At 48.0% G+C, this 19,970-nt stretch overlaps 1 protein-coding gene across 2 annotated transcripts in view; it reads right to left on the bottom strand.

Moving 5' to 3' along the window:
- Window positions 1-3,912: 3,912 nt before the first annotated feature.
- Window positions 3,913-19,970, bottom strand: part of RPS6KA6 (ribosomal protein S6 kinase A6) — a 100,875-nt gene continuing 84,817 nt past the window's right edge. For both annotated transcript variants that reach the window (XM_088461403.1, XM_088461404.1), the window contains exons 20-22: window positions 19,216-19,333; window positions 18,785-18,925; window positions 3,913-9,002 (exon numbers count right to left, since the gene is read on the bottom strand). In XM_088461403.1, coding sequence (XP_088317529.1) covers window positions 8,880-9,002; window positions 18,785-18,925; window positions 19,216-19,333 — 382 coding nt within the window. In that variant the 3' untranslated portion in view covers window positions 3,913-8,879. The remainder of the gene's footprint in view (window positions 9,003-18,784; window positions 18,926-19,215; window positions 19,334-19,970) is intronic.

Genomic DNA, 19,970 nt, shown 5'->3' with positions numbered 1-19,970 from the left:
TTAGAGGTGTGAACAGACTGCAATGTGCGTACGGATCATTTGAATAGCCACCCCTTGTTTTTAAACGAACGACCGCAAATAGCGAACGGCTCTGAATGAGGGCCTTTGTGTTTACAGTCACATTTAAATGTGTTCAAATAGTCATATAAAATATAAAAAAAAAAAAAGAGAACCCTATAATTTAAATGACACACAAAAGGATACACTTTTTCATTAGATGTACTGATCAGTGATCTAACCCCCCCAAAATGTTTTTGTCAAAGAAAGTATGTGAACCCCTGGGGGTCAGTGTGATTACCTTGATCAGTAATGACTTCATACATTTACAGTAATCGTACATCAGTCCCGCACATCGGCTGGGAGGAATTATCGCTCAAATGCTTTTGACTGGATGTGGGTGTGACTCCATACGTGCCCTCCCAAAGTTTCAGGTCCTATCACAACATTACGATTGGACTAAGGTCCGGCCTTGGCAGTTCCAAAATGTGAAACTTTATTCTGTTTTAACTCTGGTTATATTTATGTAGACTGAATGGTGTGTAGGGTCATCGTCTTGCTGCAAGACCTTCTGCCTGGCGTCAGGTCACTAATGGACAGCCTGACATCCTCCTGTAGAACTTGCTGCTACAATATAGAATTCAGCGTACAATGTAATAATGAAGAGGCACAAAACATGAGAAGACAATGACCATACAACGTTTTATAACTGGCCGGGGCTCAGAACTTCCTCCGCGGAAAAGAACAAGTCTATAGGAATCACATCGTGGAATGGCCGCACGTCCTCCAGACGTACTGTACACATTATCCAGCTGGTATGGGATGAACTGGGCAGAAGGGTGAAAGCATTGTCACCTATAGGTGCTGCTCATCTGTGGGAGCTTCTGCAGCCGGTGTTAAGAAGAACAATATGTGATTCCCATTGTAGGAAGACGCCACGTGGGGGCTCGGCGGCTTTGTGAGGAGTCAGAAATTTACATTCAATTTTATTGAACAAAATAATTCTATGATTTCTTTTTTTAATTTCCTATTATTTGTCCTTTGCTGTAATTTCAGAGCACATGGAGATATTATCCTGTGCAACAGACAAAACAAAACCTGGAAATTGGGGGTTCTTACACTTTTGGCCGGAGGTGGAAATTTTAGTAGCATATTTTCCTATGAGAAGGAAACATATAATGTTAGTTATAGTGACTTGCCGATCAGCTCACCAAAAAATGCATGTCCATAAAATAACTTGTGACGTTGTGTCATAGAAAGTTGCACAAGAGACGGCGATGGACGATCTTTGGGATACTGAGTGGGCACGTGGAAAGTGATGGAATGACGTAATCTCTGTGTCACGCTCCGGCCCTTAAAGAAACACTTTCTTACCTCTCAGGCTAGCGCTGAGGTCTGCTCGCACTGTGCATCACTCCCGGATAGCACAGAGGTAAGCTCACGCTACATACCTCCAACCATCGGTCTCATCCGATGCCTTCAACATTGGACTCATGTCAATTCAGTTCTTTAATTCTTCATCAACGGTCCCAAACCAATAAAGTTCATTCATTCATCAACATTGGATTCAAATCCATCAAGTTCTTCAATTCATCAACATCGGTCTCAAACCGATCCAGCTCTCAATCCAGCAACATCGGTCCCAATCCGATTCTGCCCATTCCTTCATTATTATATATCCAGTTCCATTCCAACCTGCCGTTCAATAAAGACCTTCTATTCCTGTCCTTGCCTTCAGGCCGATCATCCACTGCCGTATCTCTACCTCCTCACATCATTACATAAGGAGGTCCTGGCTCACACCACCTAAGTTCCTTCAGGCCTCCCTAATCTCCTCTGCAGCCTCCCGTGCCTGTACCGAAGCAGCCCTCAGGCGTGACACTCTGATGTCCAGGTCTGGCAGGTTCCATTGAAGAGCTCTAATCTACAGATTACTTGATCATCATTCTCTATAGAGGTCTGCAGAACAAGCCTCGCTCCCTTTAACAAACAGAATTGCAGACTGATTCCTGCCTAAAGAACCACTTAAGTCCAAAATTAAAATGTATCGATATGAATCATGAAGGTGAGGTCCATTGTCCCGTATCATCCTCACATTCTGCAGCTTGGTTATAAAGTACGGTTTTACCCCTCCCACTCCCCTTTATAACAGGCAGATGAAATCCCTTCCTGCTCCTTCAGGACATTGCCTGGTGCGATCTGGAACAGATGAAGCAGAAACCATATAAACTGCTCTGCTACCACTAATTCTGCCCCCTCTATAGAAATCAGCTATCCCGCAGAAACATTTCTGCATAGAAGTCTTCCATGCTGGCAGTCCCTCTGTGTCTGCCCAGGTAAAGACCTTCCTAACACGGTGACTGCTGCAGAGACGTGATAGAGCATAGTGAACACAATTAGTCAAATATAAACACTTCAGTTATTTCATGTACGTATATTATACAGCTCAGAAATACAGAATTTCATGTATATTATACACTGTATATGAGTATCAATCAATGGAAGATTTGCAAAAAACTTTTCTATGTTTTGCAGGGACTGATCGTCTTCATACTGCACAAAGAGCATGATTCGGACCCGCTCGCTAAGACGTGGACGCAGGCTTTGGGCGATAGTCACCCGTTTGCGCACAAGTATGCATCAATATGCGCATGTGTGCATCACTTAGTGCGATCGGGAATCGTGCGCTCGTAGTACACAGACAGGGCGCTATTTTGAGTGACAGATAGCGCCGTTTGTGGGTGGTAACAGGGGAAGGTCCTTGTGAACGGGGGAGTGGTGCTGCGAACTAAACAGCGTTTTATCGGTGTGTATAATTAGCATGGAAGCGTCATTGTACACGTCACTTGGTTGTATTTCAGCCTGCAGTGATCGCAGTGCTTGCGGCATTTGCATAACCGGCCCCTTTTAGCTGCGTGACAGCGCAGCTTAGTGTCCGAGTCTGAATGAGCTCCAAAGTTCACAATGTTGTAGAACGATTTAATGATATAATACAGTGAAAACTCCTAGGGGTCTATTCCTTAAGCCTTGGAGAGAGATAAAGTACCAACCAAACAGCTCCTGTCACTTTACAGACTGTGTTTGAAAAATGACAGTTAGGAGCTGATTGGTTGGTACTTTCTCTCTCTCCAAGGCTTAGTGAATAGACCCATCTGAGCAGCGACTGAGGAGTGTACAAAGGGCAGACGGAGGATTCCACTCCGCCAGCGATAGAACATGGCACAGAACACTCTGGATAAAGATGAACAGGGCCCCTCCAATCTTGCATTAATGATGGCCCGTCTGAGGCTGTTACAACTGGCTTTAATCCAATTAACACTGTGCCATACTGGTAGCAACAGAATTGTGAAGTAGACTAATTATACGGATGTAGGCTAATTATTATCTTAGTGCTTTAGACCAAATCGTCTTCAGAGCCAGAAAATGTGACCTCAAGCAACAGAACTGAGTTGAGCAGTGTTCAGTATCGCACCCTGGTCAGGAAGAGCAACAGTGCACTCTAGTGGTCAGTCTGCAAAAGCACAGGACAGATAATCACGTCTGAGTGGGAACACAGGGCATGATACAGACCCGCTCGCAAGTGGGTCGATGTTTTGCCTCCGGCGTGCGCATTGCGCGAGCGACTGAAGTTCAGTCGCTCCGGGGCTCGCTACAAGACGGTGAGTGACGGTGAGTGACGGTGAGTGCCCACGGGGCAGCTGTCGACGGTGAGTGACAGCTCGTCCCGTTTTATAGGCGGGGAGGGGGGTAGGCAAACGCCTGCCGTTTGTGGGCGGCCTTACATCACAAGAAACCGCATTTTGTTAAAGATCTGGGTGTTCTACATGTTACCCTCATCATTCCCAAATAACATGGTCTCTATTATAAATTCACTCGCACAAACAGTATAGTATAATGCAAATTTTTAATGACAATATATACAGAGCTTTAAAAGAAACATCATAAAACATTCTAAAAAAAATAAAATAAATACAATATGATACAAAATCCACAATATGCTTATCGAAGAGTAGGTGATACTTACAATATGAGAACAGCTGAAGTACCGAAGACAACATGTATTTGCATTGCACTTTATTCTTACATAATGCCCTTTCGTGTTTTAATGACAGCGCCAGCATGCCGGACTGGTAGAACGGTGATCCACGTCAGTGCAAGGTATTGCTAAGGTGGATATACAACTACAGGGATTATCCTGTCCCATGAAATTTGGCAACGCACTTCCGCAAACTATTGGACAGCACAACGGCCTAGTTACAGCGATCTCGGAGCAGGGGGGGGGGGGGATGGTATTATTACTGTGGGCAGAGAATGGCGTTTCCTGCTTACCATTGTGTACACAAATATGTAGTAACGAGTTCCTACAATATGGTTTTACTGAACAAATACAGTAACGGCAGCGAGTGATTAGCGACTGGTAATATTCTGTCAGAGGAAAGGAATGCCCGGATTTATTCCAGGAAACATTCCGTTTCCATCCGGCCTCAGTTATTTGGGGGCTGTTTGGCCTGTGCATCCCGGATTTACACCAGGCCCTCACACAGCTCCCAGGCCCCGAGGTCCCTGCTGGATCTCTCCAATCACAGCCCAGTGAGAGAGCTACAGTGCCAGGACCATAGAGCGTGACGGAACCCAGCAAAACGAGCAGATTAATAGGATATGATTGGGAACACAGACCACATACAAAGTACATTGTCCAGCGTCTATAAATCACCTATCCCACCAGAGATATCTATGGCAGGGAAGGGTTATACGGAAGATATACCTTGTATTAAAAATGCTCCTTATAAGTAACGTTCACAGCACGTCCTCTGTAAAGCAGATAATAGAGAGATCAGCTGAGAAATCGTACAAGATACCCCTGACTGCTGGTGCCGCGGAGCTTTGTGCCGCATTCAGAGTAAGCCATGACGATGCCGGGAACCTAAGACGGGTAACAGCTAAGTAATCATCTAGATCAGGGATTACCAACCACGGTCCTCAAGGAACACTAACAGTCCAGGTTTTAGGGATAGTCATACTTGAGCACAGGTGACTTAATTAGTACCTCAGTTATTTTGATTTAACCATCTGTGCGCAATCATGGATATCACTAAAACCAGGACGGTTAGTGCGCCTTGAGGACCGAGGTTGGGAATCACTGATCTAAATTGTGCCACAGTCTCGGGAGGACGGTATCTGACAACCTGGTAATTCCATCGCTTGCCCGGAGACCAGACGGTAATATAAGATTGTCGGTGATCTCCGGGCGGGATCTGGCGAATGGTGGACAGTAAAGGCTGAGATGCTCCAGGAATTACTGCGGATGAATCTTATATTACAGACATTTCTGCCCAGAAACACCTCAGTTTCCACAACGGGATTATTCCTTTGTTGTCAGCCACTTTGTGATGAAACTATTTCCTACGTACAGCAAATTGTGAGGTGACGTCCCCAGGAACCTTTCGGCCGGTCACCTGTTGACAGAGCCGTCTTGTGCCGTGACAATCGGTGGTGGCAGAATGAGCTCAGCCATCACCCTCGCACAGAGCCCTAGTGTAGGAATACATTTGGCCTATAGGAGCCACGGGTTCCTACAGACAAACGCTATTTGTGTCCATGATAAATGTACAGTAGGGAGGAGTAGAGGGACTAAGGACAGGTTTATTAGGAAGGTTTGTCTACAACTGGAGGAACATAGTAAAACTGACTTCTCCCCCTCAGTTCATCATGACGTGGACGGGTTATGGAGATGCTGCTGATTGCGCCAGGCGCGGCCTAGTGGCACGATATTGACAAGCAGCATAGAGCCCGCTCATTGTCAGCATTCACCAGGCACGGAGACGGGGGAATAGGCGCAATGACACTGCCGTAGGCCCAGTACCTGTGGGGTTCTGGGTAAGGGACCATTCTGACGCCATTTGTTAGATAAACATGTATATGTCACAAGATGGCAGCGGGTTATGCACATCTCAGTTACCAGTGTAATAAACATTTATTTTACACACCTCTTGCGTCCTTTTGAGGCTGATCTGGAATTAGTTATCCTTAAAACAGGAAAAGCAGATACACAACATATAGAGTTCAGCTAATGTCCGATACTAAAATGTGCAGCTTCAGGAGAACAGACTGTGTCATGGCGGCTTTACCGCTACTAAGCCGACATTCAATGACCACAAAGACCAAGACAACGGGTACAAACACGGTTCGCTGTACGATGGGAGTTGTTCGCCTCAGAAGATACAGCCGAAGCGTTTAAAGTAAGAAACAATTTGCGTTTTCCGCTAAGATAATGGCTATCGTGCCGCACGCTGTCCAGGCTCTGGCGTGAAGAAGGCCTTTATGGCAAAACTATACAGAAAAACACAACGACACTAAGGCCTACTTGCGATTTCATGTTCTAAGTACTTTTCTGTAGAACAGACATCTTTTTACACAAACATGGCACAGACTTGGGCGGCGTTGCGCTAATTTGGCTTTCCGTAAATACGGGTATTTTGTTCTGCTCTCCTCTCAAGCTATACGCCTTGTAACATAGCGAACGCCAGCAAACATGATGAAAGAACGCTCGCCACATCACGGACAGACTTACAGACCTTATGCACTCACAAATCACCTCACGCGTTTTGTGTTCTGTGTACAGGGAAAGCCTGGAAAATAGGGGGGGGGGGGGGGCTGGGTTGTAAAACGGAACAATCTGGACTAGAAACCCGACACACGCTGCAGTTATAGGCTCAGAAAACAAGCGGGACAGAAAACATGAGCTGCATGAACACCTTCTGGTAACAGAGGGCGATGCACAGTACTCTGGTGTGTACACTATTCTATTCCTTTTCTTCTCTACACAGAAACTTCCTACATAAACCGTACCAAGCATTTACATACAAAACAGCCCTTAATATAGCTTTCAAGTATTTTAAATAACAAACATCTTAACATAGATTTGGCCCATAAACATAGACACACACGTAGCAGGGAACAAGGATTTCTACAAAGACTAACTAACATTACGGTACTTGGCTGCCGCCATGGTGCAGCTTACACAGCAGAATCGCGGGTACCAGGCGTTACCTATGAATGCATAGACTGTAATCTCAGCGTATCTAATGGGTCACAGTGACCTCTACATACCAGCATCCTATGTGTTATAGGGGGAGACTAAATGTAATGTTCATTTTGGGATCAATCCCACAATGGCTGGCGGGTCTTCAGTTTAAGTGATGTCTACAGGAGATGAGGTCATAATACCGACAGTTGGGTTGCCGGCACCGGAATCTTGACACCTGTCAGAATCCCGGCACTGGCATCCTGACCGCTGGCATCCTGTACCCAACCCGTCTACAGAGCACGCACTCAGCACATGCCGGCAAGGCCTCAGTGGCGGCTTGTACTGCACACCATATACGCTCCTCAATCACCAGACGCCACAGCGTTTAAACCTTTGATGTTCTGCCAGTGACGCAGAGCGCAGGAGGGGAGGGGCTACGCAGAACATGGATCAGCCCATCAATATATTTACCATGACGAGCCAACACGCGACAAACTATCTAGATAGAGGGAGAACAGAAACCTAAACAGATTCATGTCTCTGCGCCCAGCCGGAAAGAACGCTCCAATCAGAAGAATCCAAATTTACCCAGCGTGCTTTAAGCTCTAGATATTACACCGTACATCGCCAGCTGGCATGATTGGATGAATTCACGTGAACATATAAGAACAACACAAAAGGGCTTATTTCATAAAACAGTTCAAGTAGAGCAGCAACCAATCAGGAGTTAGCTCTCATTAGTATGACTGCAGCAGACTGCTACAAGCTGAAATCTGATTGGCAGCACATGTTTCTGGGTGCACCCCAAACTATCTTCCCCAGCGTAGCGGGGGGACCTGCACACCCACAGACAATCCTGCACTCTGCACTGTGAGACCAACGCATGGATCCAACATTATTATTATTATTTGCAATATCTTCATCCGATGAGCACAATTTGGTTGTGGACCCACCTCCGTCCCTCCCTCCCTCACTTCCAAACCACGTTCTTGATTTTTTAATTTTGGTTTTCAGATAATAAGTAGTTCTACAAAAATATAAATTTTACCTACTTGGTAAAAAATAATCTCATGGTATCTCGGAAATAAAATAAAAACGAAAACATAGAACCTAAAATATTGAATACATTTGTACAATAGGTGCAAACATCATACAGCACACTTATATACAGCCCAACCCGGGACATACGGCAAGCCCTCTGCAGAACGTGCCGCGTGCGTGGGTGGCGTCAGGAACTGACTAAGGGAGGGGGCTGAGCTCTTTGCAGTGTAGGCCTACGGGGAAGGCGACCAACACGATCCGTGGATCTTATGAAGTTCCGGACGTCGTCACGTTCCTAACAGCAACGGCATCCACGACAGGGAGGTACACAGGGACAGAACAATTTACGGCTGTGCGCCAGACGCTCAGATCTGGTGATCCGGGGAAACTGCGGACATCATGCTTAGCGAACACTTGAAGTCTCTGTGTCATCCGCTGCAATATTTTCCTGGGTGAGAGCCAGCGCGGAGTGCACCCAAAACACGGTTTAATAAATAGGAATACGGGTGGAAGGTTTGTTCTCCTCGCTGCCGGCTGTAACAAATGGTCCCAGCAGTAGAATGATTGCAATGACAATGCAGACGGAATTTACAGCGTGTCCGAAATAACCGGTGGAGTTTTGCGTCAGCGACTGAGACATATTCGATGCAGATCGATCTGGCAAACCGGTGATGTACCCTGATATTTAAAAGGAACACAGACAAAATAATGATAATAATAAAAAGCACAGTATGAAACTTCCCCTAAGAGACATGTGCAGGATATTCAAGTAATATAGATCCTCCAGGTACCGCCATGGCGTCAGATTGCTCTATCAGTCCGTCGATGTGCGTTTTTTCATACTACGCCGCTGAGCCAGATTGGAGGCTGCAACGGGCTCCAAGACCGGCTGAAATGTCTTGTGATTCAGCGCTGAATATGTTGCAGCCATTGCACCCTAGAAAACAAGAAACATCATTTACCAAAACAGGAAATAGTCTATTACCCCTGCCCAGGTACCACCCTGCAAGCTCCTTATGGGATATGGTATATTACACCTGCCCAGGTACCACCATGCAGGCTGTTTATGGGATATGATATAATACACCTGCCCAGGTACCACCCTGCAGGCTCCTTATGGGATATGGTATATTACACTTGCCCAGGTACCACCCTGCAGGCTCCTTATGGGAAATGGTATATTACACATGCCCAGGTACCACCCTGCAGGCTCCTTATGGGATATGGTATATTACACCTGCCCAGGTACCACCCTGCAGGCTCCTTATGGGATATGGTATATTACACATGCCCAGGTACCACCCTGCAGGCTCCTTATGGGATATGATATATTACACCTGCCCAGGTACCACCGTGTAGGCTCCTTATGGGATATGGTATAATACACCTGCTCAGGTACCACCCTGCAGGCTCCTTATGGGATATGGTATATTACACCTGCCCAGGTACCACCCTACAGGCTCCTTATGGGATATGGTATATTACACCTGCCCAGGTATCTACCCTACAGGCTCCTTATGGGATATGGTATAATACACCGGCCCAGGTACCACCCTACAGGCTCCTTATGGGATAGGATATAATACACCTGCCCAGGTACCACCCTGCAGGCTCCTTATGGGATATGGTATGATACACCTGCCCAGGTACCACCCTGCAGGCTGCTTATGGGATATGGTATATTACACATGCCCAGGTACCACCCTGCAGACTCCTTAAGGGATATGATATATTACACCTGCCCAGGTACCACCCTGCAGGCTCCTTATGGGAAATGATATATTACACCTGCCCAGGTACCACCCTGCAGGCTCCATATGGGATATGGTATAATACACCTGCCCAGGTACCGCCCTGCAGGCTCCTTAAGGGATATGGTATAATACACCTGCCCAGGTACCACCCTGCAGGCTCCTTATGAGATATGGTATAATACACCTGCCCAGGTACCACCCTGCAGGCTCCTTATGGGAAAGGATATATTACACCTGCCCAGGTACCACCATGCAGGCTCCTTATGGGATATGATATATTACACCTGCCCAGGAACCGCCCTGCAGGCTCCTTATGGGATATGGTATATTACACCTGCCCAAGTACTACCCTGCAGGCTCCTTATGTGATATGGTACATTACACCTGCCCAGGTACCACCCTGCAGGCTCCTTATGGGATATGGTACATTACACCTGCCCAGGTACCACCCTGCAGGCTCCTTATGGGATATGGTATAATACACCTGCCCAGGTACCACCCTGCAGGCTCCTTATGGGATATGGTATAATACACCTGCCCAGGTACCACCCTGCAGGCTCCTTATGGGATATGGTATAATACACCTGCCCAAGTACTACCCTGCAGGCTCCTTATGGGATATGATATATTACACCTGCCCAGGTACCACCCTGCAGGCTCCTTATGGGATAGGGTATAATACACCTGCCCAGGTACCACCCTGCAGGCTCCTTATGGGATATGGTATATTACACCTGCCCAGGTATCTACCCTACAGGCTCCTTATGGGATATGGTATAATACACCGGCCCAGGTACCACCCTACAGGCTCCTTATGGGATAGGATATAATACACCTGCCCAGGTACCACCCTGCAGGCTCCTTATGGGATATGGTATGATACACCTGCCCAGGTAACACCCTGCAGGCTGCTTATGGGATATGGTATATTACACATGCCCAGGTACCACCCTGCAGGCTCTTTAAGGGATATGATATATTACACCTGCCCAGGTACCACCCTGCAGGCTCCTTATGGGAAATGATATATTACACCTGCCCAGGTACCACCCTGCAGGCTCCATATGGGATATGGTATAATACACCTGCCCAGGTACCACCCTGCTGGCTCCTTATGGGATATGGTATATTACACCTGCCCAGGTACCACCCTGCAGGCTCCTTATGGGAAAGGATATATTACACCTGCCCAGGTACCACCCTGCAGGCTCCTTATGGGATATGGTATATTACCCTGGCCCAGGTACTACCCTGCTGGCTCCTTATGGGATATGGTATATTACACCTGCCCATGTACCACCCTGCAGGCTCCTTATGGGATATGGTATATTACGCCTGCCCAGGTACCACCCTGCAGGCTCCTTATAGGAAATAACATATTACACCTGCCCAGGTACCACCCTGCAGGCTCCTTATGGGCTATGATATATTACACCTGCCCATGTACCACCCTGCAGACTCCTTATGGGATATGGTATAATACACCTGCCCAGGTACCACCCTGCAGGCTCCTTATGGGATATGGTATATTACACTTGCCCAGGTACCACCCTGCAGGCTCCTTATGGGATATGACATAATACACCTGCCCAAGTAACACCCTTCAGGCTGCTTATGGGATATAATATATTACACCTGCCCAGGTACCACCCTGCAGGCTTCTTATGGGATATGATATAATACACCTGCCCAGGTACCACCCTGCAGACTCCTTATGGGATATGATATATTACACCTGCCCAGGTACCACCCTGCAGGCTGCTTATGGGATATGATATATTACACCTGCCCAGGTAACACCCTGCAGGCTGCTTATGGGATAGGATATATTACACCTGCCCAGGTACCACCCTGCAGGCTCCTTATAGGAAATGATATCATACACCTGCCCAGGTACCACCCTGCAGGCTCCTTATGGGATATGATATAATACACCTGCCCAGGTAACATCCTGCAGGATCCTTATGGGATATGGTATAATAACACCAGCCCAGGTACCACTCTGCAGGCTCCTTATGGGATATGATATAATACACCTGCCCAGGTACCACCCTGCAGGCTCCTTATGGGATATGGTATAATACACCTGCCCAGGTACCACCCTGCAGACTCCTTATAGGAAATGATATAATAAACCTGCCCAGGTACCATCCTGCAGGCTCCTTATGGGATATGGTATATTACACCTGCCCAGGTACCACCCTGCAGGCTGCTTATGGGATATGGTATATTACACCTGCCCAGGTACCACCCTGCAGGCTCCTTATGGGAAAGGATATATTACACCTGCCCAGGTACCACCCTGCAGGCTCCTTATGGGCTATGATATATTACACCTGCCCATGTACCACCCTGCAGGCTCCTTATGGGATATGGTATATTACACCTGCCCAGGTACCACCCTGCAGGCTCCTTATGGGATATGGTATATTACACCTGCCCAAGTACTACCCTGCAGGCTCCTTATGTGATATGGTACATTACACCTGCCCAGGTACCACCCTGCAGGCTCCTTATGGGATATGGTACATTACACCTGCCCAGGTACCACCCTGCAGGCTCCTTATGGGATATGGTATAATACACCTGCCCAGGTACCACCCTGCAGGCTCCTTATGGGATATGGTATAATACACCTGCCCAGGTACCATCCTGCAGGCTCCTTATGGGATATGGTATAATACACCTGCCCAGGTACCATCCTGCAGGCTCCTTATGGGATATGGTATATTACACCTGCCCAGGTACCACCCTGCAGGCTGCTTATGGGATATGGTATATTACACCTGCCCAGGTACCACCCTGCAGGCTCCTTATGGGCTATGATATATTACACCTGCCCATGTACCACCCTGCAGGCTCCTTATGGGATATGGTATAATACACGTGCCCAAGTACTACCCTGCAGGCTCCTTATGTGATATGGTATATTACACCTGCAGGCTCCTTATGGGAAAGGATATATTACACCTGCCCAGGTACCACCCTGCAGGCTCCTTATGGGCTATGATATATTACACCTGCCCATGTACCACCCTGCAGACTCCTTATGGGATATGGTATATTACACCTGCCCAGGTACCACCCTGCAGGCTGCTTATGGGATATGATATAATACACCTGCCCAGGTACCACCCTGCAGGCTCCTTATAGGAAATTATATAATACACCTGCCCAGGTACCACCCTGCAGGCTCCTTATAGGAAATTACACATTACACCTGCCCAGGTACAGCCTGCAGGCTCCTTATGGGATATGATATATTACACCTGCCCAGGTACCACCCTACAGGCTCCTTTTGGGATATGGTATAATACACCTGCCGAGGTACCACCCTGCAGGCTCCTTATAGGAAATTATTTATTACACCGGCCCAGGTACCACCCTACAGGCTCCTTATGGGATATGGTATAATATACCTGCCCAGGTACCACCCTGCAGGCTCCTTATGGGATATGACATAATACACCTGCCCAGGTAACACCCTTCAGGCTGCTTATGGGATATAATATATTACACCTGCCCAGGTGCCAGCCTGCAGGCTCCTTATAGGAAATGATATAATACACCTGCCCAGGTACCACCCTGCAGGCTCCTTATGGGATATGATATAATACACCTGCCCAGGTAACACCCTGCAGGCTGCTTATGGGATAGGATATATTACACCTGCCCAGGTACCACCCTGCAGGCTCCTTATAGGAAATGATATAATACACCTGTCCAGGTACCACCCTGCAGGCTGTTTATGGGATATGATATAATACACTTGCCCAGGTACCACCCTGCAGGCTCCTTATGGGAAATGGTATATTACACATGCCCAGGTACCACCCTGCAGGCTCCTTATGGGATATGGTATATTACACCTGCCCAGGTACCACCCTGCAGGCTCCTTATGGGATATGGTATATTACACATGCCCAGGTACCACCCTGCAGGCTCCTTATGGGATATGATATATTACACCTGCCCAGGTACCACCGTGTAGGCTCCTTATGGGATATGGTATAATACACCTGCTCAGGTACCACCCTGCAGGCTCCTTATAGGATATGGTATATTACACCTGCCCAGGTACCACCCTACAGGCTCCTTATGGGATATGGTATATTACACCTGCCCAGGTATCTACCCTACAGGCTCCTTATGGGATATGGTATAATACACCGGCCCAGGTACCACCCTACAGGCTCCTTATGGGATAGGATATAATACACCTGCCCAGGTACCACCCTGCAGGCTCCTTATGGGATATGGTATGATACACCTGCCCAGGTACCACCCTGCAGGCTGCTTATGGGATATGGTATATTACACATGCCCAGGTACCACCCTGCAGGCTCCTTAAGGGATATGATATATTACACCTGCCCAGGTACCACCCTGCAGGCTCCTTATGGGAAATGATATATTACACCTGCCCAGGTACCACCCTGCAGGCTCCATATGGGATATGGTATAATACACCTGCCCAGGTACCGCCCTGCAGGCTCCTTAAGGGATATGGTATAATACACCTGCCCAGGTACCACCCTGCAGGCTCCTTATGAGATATGGTATAATACACCTGCCCAGGTACCACCCTGCAGGCTCCTTATGGGAAAGGATATATTACACCTGCCCAGGTACCACCATGCAGGCTCCTTATGGGATATGATATATTACACCTGCCCAGGAACCGCCCTGCAGGCTCCTTATGGGATATGGTATATTACACCTGCCCAAGTACTACCCTGCAGGCTCCTTATGTGATATGGTACATTACACCTGCCCAGGTACCACCCTGCAGGCTCCTTATGGGATATGGTACATTACACCTGCCCAGGTACCACCCTGCAGGCTCCTTATGGGATATGGTATAATACACCTGCCCAGGTACCACCCTGCAGGCTCCTTATGGGATATGGTATAATACACCTGCCCAGGTACCACCCTGCAGGCTCCTTATGGGATATGGTATAATACACCTGCTCAAGTACTACCCTGCAGGCTCCTTATGGGATATGATATATTACACCTGCCCAGGTACCACCCTGCAGGCTCCTTATGGGATAGGGTATAATACACCTGCCCAGGTACCACCCTGCAGGCTCCTTATGGGATATGATATATTACACCTGCCCAGGTACCACCCTGCAGGCTCCTTATGGAATACGATATAATACACCTGCCCACGTACTACCCTGCAGGCTCCTTATGTGATATGGTATATTACACCTGCCCAGGTACCACCCTGCTGGCTCCTTATGGGATATGGTATATTACACCTGCCCAGGTACCACCCTGCAGGCTCCTTATGGGAAAGGATATATTACACCTGCCCAGGTACCACCCTGCAGGCTCCTTATGGGATATGGTATATTACCCTGGCCCAGGTACTACCCTGCTGGCTCCTTATGGGATATGGTATATTACACCTGCCCATGTACCACCCTGCAGGCTCCTTATGGGATATGGTATATTACGCCTGCCCAGGTACCACCCTGCAGGCTCCTTATAGGAAATTACATATTACACCTGCCCAGGTACCACCCTGCAGGCTCCTTATGGGCTATGATATATTACACCTGCCCATGTACCACCCTGCAGACTCCTTATGGGATATGGTATAATACACCTGCCCAGGTACCACCCTGCAGGCTCCTTATGGGATATGGTATATTACACTTGCCCAGGTACCACCCTGCAGGCTCCTTATGGGATATGACATAATACACCTGCCCAAGTAACACCCTTCAGGCTGCTTATGGGATATAATATATTACACCTGCCCAGGTACCACCCTGCAGGCTTCTTATGGGATATGATATAATACACCTGCCCAGGTACCACCCTGCAGACTCCTTATGGGATATGATATATTACACCTGCCCAGGTACCACCCTGCAGGCTGCTTATGGGATATGATATATTACACCTGCCCAGGTAACACCCTGCAGGCTGCTTATGGGATAGGATATATTACACCTGCCCAGGTACCACCCTGCAGGCTCCTTATAGGAAATGATATAATAAACCTGCCCAGGTACCACCCTGCAGGCTGCTTATGGGATATGGTATATTTCTCCTGCCCAGGTACCACCCTGCAGGCTCCTTATGGGATATGATATATTACACCTGCCCAGGTACCACCCTGCTGGCTCCTTATGGGATATGGTATATTACACCTGCCCAGGTACCACCCTGCAGGCTCCTTATAGGAAATGATATCATACACCTGCCCAGGTACCACCCTGCAGGCTCCTTATGGGATATGATATAATACACCTGCCCAGGTAACATCCTGCAGGATCCTTATGGGATATGGTATAATACACCAGCCCAGGTACCACTCTGCAGGCTCCTTATGGGATATGGTATAATACACCTGCCCAGGTACCACCCTGCAGACTCCTTATAGGAAATGATATAATAAACCTGCCCAGGTACCATCCTGCAGGCTCCTTATGGGATATGGTATATTACACCTGCCCAGGTACCACCCTGCAGGCTGCTTATGGGATATGGTATATTACACCTGCCCAGGTACCACCCTGCAGGCTCCTTATGGGAAAGGATATATTACACCTGCCCAGGTACCACCCTGCAGGCTCCTTATGGGCTATGATATATTACACCTGCCCATGTACCACCCTGCAGGCTCCTTATGGGATATGGTATATTACACCTGCCCAGGTACCACCCTGCAGGCTCCTTATGGGATATGGTATATTACACCTGCCCAAGTACTACCCTGCAGGCTCCTTATGTGATATGGTACATTACACCTGCCCAGGTACCACCCTGCAGGCTCCTTATGGGATATGGTACATTACACCTGCCCAGGTACCACCCTGCAGGCTCCTTATGGGATATGGTATAATACACCTGCCCAGGTACCACCCTGCAGGCTCCTTATGGGATATGGTATAATACACCTGCCCAGGTACCATCCTGCAGGCTCCTTATGGTATATGGTATAATACACCTGCCCAGGTACCATCCTGCAGGCTCCTTATGGGATATGGTATATTACACCTGCCCAGGTACCACCCTGCAGGCTGCTTATGGGATATGGTATATTACACCTGCCCAGGTACCACCCTGCAGGCTCCTTATGGGCTATGATATATTACACCTGCCCATGTACCACCCTGCAGGCTCCTTATGGGATATGGTATAATACACGTGCCCAAGTACTACCCTGCAGGCTCCTTATGTGATATGGTATATTACACCTGCAGGCTCCTTATGGGAAAGGATATATTACACCTGCCCAGGTACCACCCTGCAGACTCCTTATGGGCTATGATATATTACACCTGCCCATGTACCACCCTGCAGACTCCTTATGGGATATGGTATATTACACCTGCCCAGGTACCACCCTGCAGGCTGCTTATGGGATATGATATAATACACCTGCCCAGGTACCACCCTGCAGGCTCCTTATAGGAAATGATATAATACACCTGCCCAGGTACCACCCTGCAGGCTCCTTATAGGAAATTACACATTACACCTGCCCAGGTACAGCCTGCAGGCTCCTTATGGGATATGATATATTACACCTGCCCAGGTACCACCCTACAGGCTCCTTTTGGGATATGGTATAATACACCTGCCGAGGTACCACCCTGCAGGCTCCTTATAGGAAATTATTTATTACACCGGCCCAGGTACCACCCTACAGGCTCCTTATGGGATATGGTATAATATACCTGCCCAGGTACCACCCTGCAGGCTCCTTATGGGATATGACATAATACACCTGCCCAGGTAACACCCTTCAGGCTGCTTATGGGATATAATATATTACACCTGCCCAGGTGCCAGCCTGCAGGCTCCTTATAGGAAATGATATAATACACCTGCCCAGGTACCACCCTGCAGGCTCCTTATGGGATATGATATAATACACCTGCCCAGGTAACACCCTGCAGGCTGCTTATGGGATAGGATATATTACACCTGCCCAGGTACCACCCTGCAGGCTCCTTATAGGAAATGATATAATACACCTGTCCAGGTACCACCCTGCAGGCTGTTTATGGGATATGATATAATACACCTGCCCAGGTACCACCCTGCAGGCTCCTTATGGGATATGATATATTACACCTGCCCAGGTACCACCGCGCAGGCTCCTTATGGGATATGGTATATTACACCTGCCCAGGTACCACCCTGCAGGCTCCTTATGTGATATGGTATATTACACCTGCCCAGGTACCACCCTACAGGCTCCTTATGGGATATGGTATATTACACCTGCCCAAGTACTACCCTGCAGGCTCCTTATGTGATATGGTATATTACACCTGCTCAGGTATCTACCCTACAGGCTCCTAATGGGATATGGTATATTACACCTGCCCAGGTACCAGGCTCCTTATGGGATATGGTATAATACACCTGCCCAGGTACCACCCTGCAGGCTCCTTATGGGATAGGATATATTACACCTGCCCAGGTACCACCCTGCAGGCTCCTTATGGGATATGGTATGATACACCTGCCCAGGTACCACCCTGCAGGCTGCTTATGGGATAGGATATATTACACCTGCCCAGGTACCACCCTGCAGGCTGCTTAAGGGAAATGAATACCCTCTGTCCCCTGTCTTCAGCCTCATCTGTCCTTACACATAAATAATGATGACCCCAGAACCATCCGGATATTGTCGTATAATATGAAATACTGCACAGCAGACAGGGAAAGTCCCAGCTTAGCTTCCTCTGGGCTGGATTTCCGGTATAACTTGCCAGGAGACAATAACCATTCCTGGGGCACGGTGTAATGGGATATAATGGTTATCAGTGGTTTATGAGATACACAATGTCCTGTATGTGGTGCCGGCATGCCTCGCACAGATCACCTTAGAACCGCGCCGTCACACTTTAAAATAAAACCCAAACCCTGCTTTGTACATACACACACCAATGTGTTATAGACAGATCGTCACACGGTCGCTGCGCGTTACCTTGACCAGGTGTGGTGCGTCCTGCCTGGTGAGCTGGTAATGAGGGAGCTGGTCTCTACACGCGATCCAGGAATGCTTCAATACCTTCTCCGCCGTGTAGCGCTGATGAGGATCTACGTGAAGCATGTGCGATAGCAGGTCCTTGGGGGTGTTAGAACAAGAAAACTGGTTACAAACCAATCACAGTGTACGCACGGGCGCACTGCTTCTAGCGAATATGGCGGTTTTCTGGGGAACGTTATAAAGCATATTCTGGGTATCAGGACAGACGCTGCTATTCCCGACCATATGGCGCCCAGATACTGCAGCACGCTCCTAGCTTTATCCGCTCATCTGTGCACCAAATGTGCGTCTACGCCAGGCAGCATTTCCTGCTAGCACAGGGGATTATCTCGCCATGTCCGGGCAGAGAGAGAGAGAGAGGTTCTTACCTTTGCAGCATCAGACACCGTGTCCCAATTCCCTCCGCTCAGGGAGAAATTTCCACTTCCCATTCGCAGCAAGATCTCCTCTGGGGTGTCGTTGGGGCCGTTAGCAAAAGGAGTGTACCTGAAATGGAGAGAAGTATGACACAGCTCTGCGGCACGCATCCCATTACCAGGAAAGCAATACGACAGAAGGGGTCAGAGTCATCCCATCCATGAGCTGTAGACCCCGGCAGCATCTTCATTTTATATCCTTAGCTAGCTCCAATATCTATTGTGGAGAGCACAGCCCCCTCTGGTGGTGGTTTTACATTATTACAGGAGTCTCACAATTAGCACACGTCCAGTACTATTATACACTACTACAGGATGGAACGTCACGAACTTCGCTAAACACAGGGCATTCGTGGATTCTGCGCTTTAAAATAGTATTTCCTCACAAATCACAAACATTAGGGATCAAGGAGGAATTTCTCACATTCTACAGATGTTAGTACAATCGGCATACGCTACGCTACACAACCAATAGTGTTCGTTTTGTCAGCAGCCAATTAACCTACCGGTATTTTTGGGAACAACCGAGACATAACAAAAATACTTTATAAATCTATCTAATCTCCATCCGCCCTGTAACTGGCATGTGAAAAAAGGCCTCTTCTCGCTTTCGGCAAATGAGGGCCATATTCAATTGCCGGCAAAAAGTCATGGACTTTTCGCATGCCGGAGTTTTCACCGTCATCGCTAGTTTTCGCCCTCGTCAG

This window comes from Taudactylus pleione, unplaced genomic scaffold (genome assembly GCF_031769625.1).
Source record: "Taudactylus pleione unplaced genomic scaffold, aTauple2 ptg001043l, whole genome shotgun sequence".
NCBI classification, from domain to species: domain Eukaryota; kingdom Metazoa; phylum Chordata; class Amphibia; order Anura; family Myobatrachidae; genus Taudactylus; species Taudactylus pleione.
This window is presented reverse-complemented; position numbering and strand designations above follow the sequence as displayed.